Source organism: Alligator sinensis, unplaced genomic scaffold, assembly GCF_000455745.1.
Source record: "Alligator sinensis unplaced genomic scaffold, ASM45574v1 scaffold2188_1, whole genome shotgun sequence".
NCBI lineage: Eukaryota > Metazoa > Chordata > Crocodylia > Alligatoridae > Alligator > Alligator sinensis.
Window position 1 is genome coordinate 18217 of NW_005843669.1, and position 11080 is coordinate 29296.

Below are 11080 nucleotides of genomic sequence, written 5' to 3' on the forward strand. Positions count from 1 at the left end.
CAAGATATAAGTGATCTGACTTTTGCTTTGATGACTCTTATATGACAAGGTGCTCTTCTGCTTTCTAAAATGGAGTATCAGTAATGAATCGATCTAAGTCTTCAACCACTACAGGTGCATCCTCTATCCTCATCCTAACCATCCCATTCCCTTCATACATTGCCTCAGGTGCTTCATTTCTTTCTCCAATATATCCATTTGTGTCCACTCTCATTGTTATATTTTTTCTTTCCTGTAATGGTCTTTGAAAGTTTCTCTGTAGTTTCTTTCTTTTCCCTATTGCCCACTTGTGGTACATAGCTTGATATAAAGTTTAGCATCCCCTCTGAAGTTACTAACATAACTGCCATTGGCAGTCATTTACTCTTATAACCTCAGTGATGTTGTCTTTAAAGCTGCTATGGAATATTATCCCAGCTCCATTTATTTTTCCATCTTTTCCACTCCTAATATCTTGTATCCTATTCCCAGTTTATTATGTTCTGTTCCTTTCTATTATATTTTTTACTCAGGCTTTTTACACCCTCCTTTTTCTCAAGTAGTTCACCATTTGTCTATTGTCGCATATAAGACTCCCATTATGCAGTGTATTGATTCTCATGTACAATAATGACACTTGTTTCTTTTACTTCATCATCGCTCATGTGGCACACCTCACTACTTGCTACAGCAAGCAAGGAGTGTCACTGAGCGTTCATTCTACAAAACACCCTGAAATTGTTCACCTTAGGCTTGAAGTCTGTATCATCAGTATTTGCTTGGATGGATGCAGTTGAAAGCAGTGTACTTATTCTTCAGTCAAAAGACTTTATTTGCAAGGTAGCCAGGGTCTGAATTTGGAGTTTTTCTTCTCTTAAAGCAGTTGGTAACTAGGCTACAGTTCACCTGTCCTGAGCAGTCTACTTTTAGGACCCCAGGCACCTGCCTTTTGGACCACTTTTACATGAAGGCCAGTAGTAGGAGTTTGGTTAGAAGAGACCATGTGTTACACTGGTCTTACAAACCATTTTATAGAGAATATGGTCGTATTGCAATACTTCTTTTGACAGTTCATCGGTGGTCTTAATGCTGATAGCTAATTATTAGAGAGTTTCTCCTAAGTTAAAAGAACACAGGATGGCTATGCCCTGTAATCCCCAGCCACAACACTGGACCATCCCTAAATTCACTGAAAGAAAAAATAGATTTGATTATTTATTGAGAGTGAAGAGAGGAGCTAATAATAGAAAACTAAGGTAAGAATGTTTTCGTTTTGTATGTGAGAGCAGTAAAGGTACCATACCTGAGTACACAGTGGACTTTGAAGGCATCCAAACCCTTTAAACTGGTCACACAATTGTAACGATCTTCACCTTACCATTTTTCATTATGTCCCTGAATATTAATATATGCATGATTTTTTTTATCATGCCAGTAATTTAAAACAATAGTTGTCTTGCTCTTCCTTCCAATAGCGATGAAGTATTAATAGAATTGTCTGAAATTTCTTCAGTGGGACTTGTTGAAAAACCAAGTGTACCAGCCAATTACTAATTATAATAGAATGTATTTTTTCTGAAGACAATCGTGTAGGCAATTGTTACCTGAAATATGGACCCCGAGGGGATGGAAGCCTATCCTGCAACACTGAAATTGGAGTTGGAGTCAGTCGTTCTTCATGCTGCTGCTCTTTGGGAAAGGCCTGGGGGAACCCCTGTGAGACTTGTCCCCCTGTAAACAGCAGTAAGGAACTGTTTTTAAACTATTCTAATTTCAAAAGGTGCAAAGATGAAAAGTACTACCAATATGTATAAAGTTATCAGAAAAATCTTGCAAATTTCCTTCATTAGGTTGTGTTAATACATCCTTATTTACTGAAGGAAGTCTTCCCCCTGTTCTAAGAGGTGATACACAAGCTCTGGGCCAGAGAGTCAAGAGAGGTCTCTTGTGTTAGTAGCTCCAAATCTGACTCGAAACCTGTTTCTATGTCACTGGAGTGAATAGGAACCTTACCATTGCCTTCACTGTGACTGGGATAAAGTTCTCACTGGGTAGCCTCGAGCACATCATTTTCTGTGTTTTACTTTGCTCGTATGAAAAAATGGAGATAACTGGTAAGGCATAGCTCATTATGTTGCAATTCCTCAGAGTTCAGATTCTAATTGGCCTTTAAGGCACCTCCACTTAGTCAAAGCAACATCGAAAATGTAAGCACCTTCCCCATGGAGGGTAATCCAAGTGCAAGATTAGGCATGTACACAATGAATAGGAAGATTTAGCTGCCTCCCAAGGGTAATCTCAATCACTTAGGTACTTAGCAGGGAAGTGTCTGTGGGAAGCCAATGTGAATTCTAGGGACAGTGTTGTGTTTGGGCTCCTGTTTTTCCTCAGAGTTTAGGTGAAGTGCTTCTGTTATGTCAGAGTGCTCAGAGAGGAGATGTCTATCTGAAACAAACTACCCCAAACTGCAGTAGCACTGAGTTCACCCGACATTCATTCTTGAACACTGGTGATGATGGTTTTTGCCCAATAGTCTAGAAGTAAAAGTGCTTGCTCAGGAAGACAGAAACCTAGGTTTTAGGCTTACCTCACCCAAAGGGACTAAAACACACATTTCACCTCCCAAAAAGTGCCCTAACCAGATGTAATGCTAAGGTGTGCAGTGGCCCCTCTGAATAGCCAAGCGTGCAAGAATGATGAGAACCAAAGAATTACTAGTAAAAGAATTACTAAAGCTTTAGTCTACAGTTTAGCACAGTCATTCTCACCCCAAGAGCTGTGAAATTCTTTTAAGGGTGCCATGGGGTGCCGTGCAATATTAGCATTGTAGATGCAAACACCTACACATGGTTCACAAGATATACCCAGAGATTTCCATTAGGAATCTATAGTGTCAAAAAAATTCTAACCTGATGTGGTCTTTCTGAGTTCTTTGCAAGAGAATTGACATATTATTTTTCCATAGTCAAAAGATGAGTGAATGCGAAGAGCTGGCATTTACTGAGGAGTCTAAAAGGTTGGCTGGAGTTTAAAGAGATCGAGAAGCACTAGCCTAGTGGTTATGAAACTCAAGTAGGAGGGTAGACTTTTGGGTTCTGCCCTCTGCTGGCAGGGCTATTTCTGTTTTTAAGCTGCTGACTCTAATGTTAAATGCATAAAAAGTCCAGGGAGTCAAAAAGGAGGAGTGTTAATCTTTATATGTCTCACATTGCCTCCTGAGCAAGCCTGGATCTACTGGCAAGAAACAAGCTCCATTTACTTGCTCCTACCCCACAAGCCCAGCAGTTTGTCAATGAAGATGATTTAGTGGGGACCTGAGCTCCCACCTGCACACCCACTTCTTATACATGTGGAACACATGACGTCAGGGGAGAGACTGCCTGGTGTTAGGCTAACAGTGCCTGAGGAACTTAAAAAGTGGGCATGCATCTAGGACTCCCTGCTGCCCACTGTGTTTTAAAGGTGCAGGGTACTGTGAGCCTTTCACAGGGCCATTCATACCTTTCAAAGGTGTATGTGCAACAGGGCACCATGAGCCTAGCATTGGGGAGAGGTATACTGATATCAGGTTCACAGTACACCCTGATCTACCTCCAGGGATTGGGTAGGGGAGGAAGCATTGAGGGCCAGGACTCAGTGTTGCCCCAACCTGATCCCACTGATCAGGCAGAGGACATCTGTGTCCTGGACCCCAGGACTGTCCCATGCCCAATCGTGATGCTCAACTGAGCATTAGGATCCACCAGGCCAGCCATGCTGTATGTTCAGTTTAAGGTGTGATACAAACTAGCCCCAAAGATGTTGCTTGTTTGATGTATTCTTACATCATAACTTGGTTTTAATATGTATCATGTTACAATTTATGATGTAATTTACATGTCAGCCACGCCATAAATGTAATGTCTGCCAGGGGGTTGGATGAATGGTGTGACAAGAATGCCAAGCAGTTTTGTTTTCTGGGTTACAATACTATAACTTCTGATTTTACCAAAAATTCAGTAATGAGTCTTGAGGTAGTATCTAAATGACCCAAGCAGGGTGGGAACCCCTTTAAAAAGGCACTATATACAGAAAGTACAGTCCCTGTACTGTGTTTTATTTCTTACATAATTAAAATTCTTTTTTTTTTTTAGCCGAATACAATACTCTGTGTCCAGGGGGTGAAGGATTTAGACCAAATCCCATCACTATTATTTTAGAAGGTGAGTTTAATCAGAATAATAACTATTAACAACTGCAACTAGATAAAAGGCCACATATTCAGAAGTCTATATAATACATGGATTCTGAGGGAAGACTTCACATTTATTGCACCAAAAGCCCTAGATTAACACAAATAGTACCACAGAGGATGGTTCAAGCTGATGACTATGCAGCAGATTCCCAATAAAAAATACTCAGAACCCCATCTGGGTGGGTGAACATAAGCTTTTGGGAGTGAAAGAAAGGGCTCATGCATGTCCATGTTATTCTTTAAGGCCCTTGAATATTTGTCCCCTTGAAAAGTACAGTAAGGCCTAAAAAACCCTACAGTTTACCAGTGAAAAGTTAATATTGGTGGAAACTTGCCACTGGCATTCTGAATCCAATGCATTTTTGAGTGATTTAGAATGAAGGCATGAAAAATTAGATGCCAGGTTTGCATGGACAGCAATAGAATTTAAACTCCTTTATGTTCAATATGCTGAAAATGTGTTCCATAAGAGCTAGCTATATGGAATTATAGCATTTCATCTTCCATTTTATATTGAAGTACATGTGTAAGAGAAAAAATGCATGTGATGTTAATAGCTACTAGTCAGTCATATTTCAATGGAGTGCTTAAGGTTCCTTGTTTCTTTATATATCAGTGAGAATATGGTGCTTTCTCTTTGCAGACATTGATGAATGTCAGGAGTTGCCTGGTCTTTGCCAAGGTGGAAACTGTATCAATACTTTTGGCAGTTTCCAGTGTGAATGTCCACAAGGCTACTACCTCAGTGAAGAGACACGCATCTGTGAAGGTGAAATTCTTTAATAACTACTCTCCTCCCAGGGGATACACAAATATACAAACACATTAGCCTTCCAGCATGGTTATTTTTCCCCAGCTGTAGAAAATATGATGTTTAGTGGCAGATTGCAACCAAAAAAATGGTGGTGGTTCCAAATGGTAAGGTGTAATAAAAAGAGTACCTTAATTAGAATCCCGTGTAATTCATATGAGGAAAGGACTTCAAGGATTTGCTAATTCTTCTCTGTTGCACATGGTGTAATGATAACTTTATAAGATTTTGTGATGCCCCAGTATTAATGACTCTTCTCTTGTTTATAAATACAAGCAAATAATGTATGTACAGTAAAAGCTACCTTAACCGGCACCTTACAAATCGGCATGCTCTATTAACCGGCATGCTGGCTTATAAGGTAAAAGCAAAACCAGAAGTGCCCACAGTGGCACTTTTGGTTTCACTGAGCCCCCACAGCCCGGGGCATAGCAGACTGCACGGGGCCTGCCTCCCTGTCTCTCAGGGCTTGCGGGAGGGTCAGTGATGCAGTGGGAGGGGTGGCGACTCCCCGGATGTGGTGGGAGAAGTGGCAGCCTGAACAGGCAAAGATGCCTGTTCGGACCTCTCAGTTAACCGGCATGTTTTGCTATCCGGCACTCCCCATGGGTGCCAGATAACAAAGCATTTGCTTTAGTACTGACTCTGGGCCACAGGCCTATGCCAAGGAAGATATCTGAAACCTCACAAGGTTCATCTTTTAGAGTTTGTACTTCTGTCAAGAAGGAATGTTTTCAGGCTTCCTGTGAGAAACATGGCCCAAACTAGAAAATTCCTGAGAGCCCAACTCTACCTCCATCTAGATCCTTGTGTTTCCCTGACGTCCTTTTGATCTTAGGTGCACAAGGCATAAAAAGTGTGCTTTAGTGGGTTCATCTAACCCTGCCAAGTCATATTAGACATATTGTGAGTTTCCCAAAACCAGCTTCTGTAAGGAGCTTGTCAGGCCCTCTAAGCCTCATTAGATGTCAGAGGAACTCACAGTATATTACCCAACTTCAGGTGGATTACCTTAGGAGTTCAACCTTCATAGGCCTTAAGGAATTGTTTCTGGATCCCTTAACCCCTAGGATGCTTAACTATCTTCCCTCTTTGAGTGTGATGAGTCAAAATAGTATTGGTAGCTCCTAGTCCAACTAATTTTTGTTTGTTTGTTAGGAACAAAGCCTTGACTAAGGCTTGCCAAAGGGCTGGGATACCTCCAGCAAGTGTCCCATGATTCTCTGCTCCATTTTCTCAACTCCGTGCTTCCCTGCTTCTTTATCTTACCCCATCTCCCATTCTGCTGGCACCCTTCATATCCATCTTCTACAGCATCTTCTGTTCTGCTTTTTCAATCCCCTCCAGGCTCCTTGTTCTCCTGAAGTTGCATATTTGCATCTTCATTGAACTCCATTAAATCTGTAGGATGTAGACACCTCCATGGTCAATCAGTAAAATGGAAGCAGATGGGGTCTGATAAGTTCAGCATAGTGAAGACTATTAAGTCCAGTATTCTGTTAGTTTTCTTGCCTTGCATTCTAAATTCAGGATCTAGCAAAAAAAAGTCTTAGGAAAATAATCACTACCCTACTTACAAATACGGCTTGCTTAATAGCTCGAGTAATTTCAGTTGTGATGGAGGGAAAAAAAATCTTTAGAGATTGATATACCTTTTGAGTCCTTTTTCTGCATGGAAGAGTGCTAGAGACAGAATTTTATTTTGACATTAAATCATAGGTCATCAGTCATTTTGATGAGCTGCTTTAAATAATTTGAAGCCATTCATGTCAATTCAATTCATTTCATATTTATTAGGAATAAATGTCTGTCCTAGTTTAAGACTAAGATCTTGGACACATGTTACTTTTGTAGCACTGTATACAGCCTTGCATCACTGCAGAAACCAAATGTCACCACGATCAGGCTGTTTGTCATGCTACAAAGATGGCATGCCCATCACTAAAACAGAGGATACACTACACTACAAAAAATTTCCTGTTTCAAACTGCTAGAGTTACTAAGCTGTTAGAAAGTACACTTGTACTTATTTAATTGGGCTTGGCCCTCATTAGTTTGTGAACTACACCTTTTTGCTTGATCTCTCTAGATATTGATGAGTGTGTTGCACATCCCGGTGTCTGTGGTCCTGGCACCTGCTACAACACCTTGGGGAACTACACCTGCATTTGTCCTCCTGAGTATATGCAGGTCAATGGAGGACATAACTGCATGGGTATGTGAAACTTCACATTTATCTGGTATGTTGTACTAAGCAGATCTTTGTTGGAATTCATCTGGTTGCTTAAAATATTCCCTACAGCAAGACTGACTTTGAAATTTTAGAAGTTGTGGCCTCTTTTAAGTGTCTTATCAGAACATTAAGTTGCAACCCTGCTGCTTTAAAGCTCTTCACATCATATTGGTTTTTTCTTACCGCTTACTGCAAAACAACTATGCCATGCATCCAGAAAAGAGATCCATATGGCTGATCTGAAATGAGTACAATTGTATCGAGTACAACTTTTTAAATGAAAATCAGAAAGAGCTTTTCATTTTACAAGTCATTTTTTATATTTATATGTGGCTTCCAGGTGGAGAGTTTGCCAGAAAAATGGGTCTGAACAATTTGTACATTTTGCTTTTAGTTTCCTGGAAATGTTTTTGTCTTGTCAGGCGTCCATGCCTGAATAGAGATAAACATGTGTCAATGGAGCAAACATATTCAGCTAGTCTAATATGAAGACAAAACATGATTAAGTCTTTATTGTTATTTTTAAATGTGCTGCACATGCACAGTCTGTGAGTCAGAATAAATAAATCTCAGTGGTGAGGTCTGTAGCTGAAGGGATTTGATTTTCATTTGACCTACCTTGTTGGTTTTTTAGTAAATCTGAGTGTTTTCCCACATGTAGACATGCGGAAGAGTTTTTGCTATAGAAGTTATAATGGAACCACCTGTGAGAATGAACTGCCCTTCAATGTGACCAAGAGGATGTGCTGCTGCACATACAATGTTGGCAAAGCCTGGAACAAACCTTGTGAGCCATGTCCAACACCAGGAACAGGTAAAACCTATCCAGAAAACTTAGTTATAATTTTCATAGGGCATCTACTACTTTTCAGATGACAGAAAGTTTCAGTCAAGATCATACCTTTGCTGTTATCCAAACGGAAAGAAGAGTGACAATATTGCTCTTAATTGACATTTTTATTTGAAATAATTTTATCCAGTAGATATAGAAAGGAGTATGTTGGGTTTGTTTTATTAACTGTGAATGGGCTGTATTTTTAGTAATTGCCAAGGCACCGAGAGGCCTGTGGAGACGCTTGTATGTGCATAAATGAAAATAATTATCGAAATTAAAGTGCAGTTTTCTAACACACTGGGTACATCTACACGAGACGCTACTATGCAGTGATTACTGTTCATTTCTTTGGTACTTGCTTATACAAGTACTGCCGAGATGCTAGTAGCCTAGTATTAGGCTACTGAACAGCAGTGTCGCTTAAAAGGCGTTCAGTGACGCTACTGCTCAGTAACTCCAGTTACTGCGCATTTATTTAGTACTTATTTAGGCAAGTACTTGTATAAGCCAGTACTAAATAAATGCGCGGTAACTGGAGTTACTGTGCAGTAGTGCCACCGAACACCTTTTAAGTGACACTACTGTGCAGTAGCCTAATATTACTGCACAGTAGCATTTTGGCACAGTTTTTAATACGCCAAATTTACTGCGTAGTAGTATTAGGCTACTGCTCAGTCAGCATCTTGTGTAGACATGTCCACTGTGACATAAAAGGACATATGCTTGATGCCAAAGGATAAACCCTGAGCAAGCCACTTTTTATGCTGCCGTGTAAATGGCTACAGAGCTCTCATTTATAAAGCAGATGCCAAGCTGAAGACAGACAGTAATGCTGGGCATGTGTCTGCATTATGGTATTGCTAACATACACAGAGTGAGGGCTCTGGCTGTGTTTAGCAATTCTTCCATCTGCTTTGGGTTTATTTTAACAGCTCATTGTCCATGAAGGTGGGTGTAATTAGTAAGTAAAGTGCAGTGTACTTAGTGACTTGACTCAAGTTGCAGCAAGGGAAGTTTAGGTTAGATATTAGGAAAAACATGCTCACTAGGATGGTGGTAAAGCACTGGAACAAGTTACCTAGAGAGATGGTAAAATCTCCATCTTTGGAGATTTTTAAGGCCCAGCTCAACAAAGCCCTGGTTGGAATGATGTAGTTGGAAATGGTCCTGCTCTGAGCAAGGGGTTGTACTACATGACCTACTGAGGTCCCTTCCAACCCTCATTTTCTAGGATTCTATGACTTACTAACTACAGTACAGTCCCAGATAGACAGCTGTCATTACATGTACCCCATGAACCATCTTGTGGGAGCAAACTGAGCAAGGAGGTTTCTATAAATTGGGGGATGCACGGTTCTGTGCTCTGTGAGCTCTTACCTCCTCATTCTAGGAGTTGCATAATCCATGTCTAGTGTGATGCAAAAGAAGAGGGGACCTTGGTCATATATATGCTGTACATATTTTCTGGTTTTGTTTCATCAGCATCTAGGAATCCAATAGAAAGATCAGAATGCATTTAGAAACATGATGGTCACTTCTAGATTACTTTTTTCTATCCCAGTGCCAGGGATTTCATATAAGGAATGAAGTAAACATTCATTTTTGAGCTATCTAAAGCACAAAATGAGAAAGGAGAGACTTGGTTGTATAGCAGAAAAATCAAATCCATTGTTAGTCCCTAGGATTCATAAATTAATGCTAAGCAGTCGACTAAGCAGAAGCCTAATAGTACACTAGGAAACAATGTACAATAATAGATGCATGGTACTCTATCATAGGTTGTGATACTTAGCTTGCATGCTGTGTGTATCTTTTGTAGAGTCCCTGTACCTTAATTGGTCCTTTTTCTTTGCCTGGTCTGTCTTGTGGCATTGGGAGAAATAATTTAAATAGTAACAAAGCATCCAGGAAGCAGAAATAGGGGATTAAACAAAATCCCTTTCAATAAGCAGGACAGGGAGAATGAAAAAGAAGTATTCTTTTAGCAACCAGAAGTGGGAGATGAAGACCTAGGAAATAGGAGGTTGCTGATATGGAAAACCATGAAGTAATTATGGTTGAATAACTTCATATTATATGGTGATGATGAGCTGCAATGTCATCATCATGATAAAAATAAGACAGCACATGGCTGTAAAAACACCATTCACTATGTGTCATTTTATTTTAGCTGTTCTTAAATGTCCATTAAAATATCCATTTAAGCAATTCTGTGAATAGTTATACGCTTAAAAATAGGTGTCTCTCACAATTCTACCTTGTTGGCTTTTCTTTCTTAAGTTTTTGTTTTTGGGGGTTTTTTTTGGTTTTTTTTGCTGCAGTGGGAGGCATTTTTGATCTCTTATTCCCCTAAAATGGGGGATTGTGTGGGGGGATCAAACACAAATTCCAAATGTAAATGGTTGAATAGCTATATTTGTTGTGAGATAATGAGTATGTTCTGCTGTCTGGGTGTGGGCTGTGCATCACAGAAGCAAAGGTTATGGTGTGTTGACCTTAACCAGCTTGCTAAATTAAGCTGAATGGCTCATTAAAAGAACTATTATACTTTGATGAGAAGTATATTGTTCCTTTAAATGAGCTTCACATGCCACTGCCTTTTCATTTTCTTTCTGAATAACTCTTTCATTTTTTTTCATATTTCTGTTTGACAAACTCTCTTGCTCTGTACAATGTATTTGGCTAAGAGTTTGTAGAGTTTAATGTCTCATGTTGTTGTGAATTACACCCATTATCATTAAGGAGGTCCCAAACCTGCTGTAATAAATGTTTTTTACCTGCAGTGTTTTGCTGTCTCCATCACTTCGTGTTTATGACTAAATTTTTATATCTGCTGAATTGTCCAGTTTTAGGAATAGAGGAACTCTGAGGGGGTTGTTACCATTACCTCTCAGATGTCACTCACTTTCTGGAAAAGGTACCATTAAATATTGATATTTAGAAACAACTTAGTGTGACACTTGAAAAGTTCAAAACACAAAAGCAGGA

At 39.8% G+C, this 11080-nt stretch overlaps 1 protein-coding gene across 1 annotated transcript in view; it reads left to right on the forward strand.

Annotated features, from left to right (window-relative positions):
• LOC102384668 (fibrillin-2) overlaps positions 1-11080 on the forward strand; it is a gene marked incomplete at its 5' end in the record, with an annotated part of 62765 nt that overhangs the window by 17608 nt on the left and 34077 nt on the right. The window contains 5 exons of the mRNA XM_006039061.2: positions 1561-1722; positions 4113-4181; positions 4857-4982; positions 7114-7239; positions 7919-8071. Of these exons, the coding sequence (XP_006039123.2) occupies positions 1561-1722; positions 4113-4181; positions 4857-4982; positions 7114-7239; positions 7919-8071 (636 nt within the window). The remainder of the gene's footprint in view (positions 1-1560; positions 1723-4112; positions 4182-4856; positions 4983-7113; positions 7240-7918; positions 8072-11080) is intronic.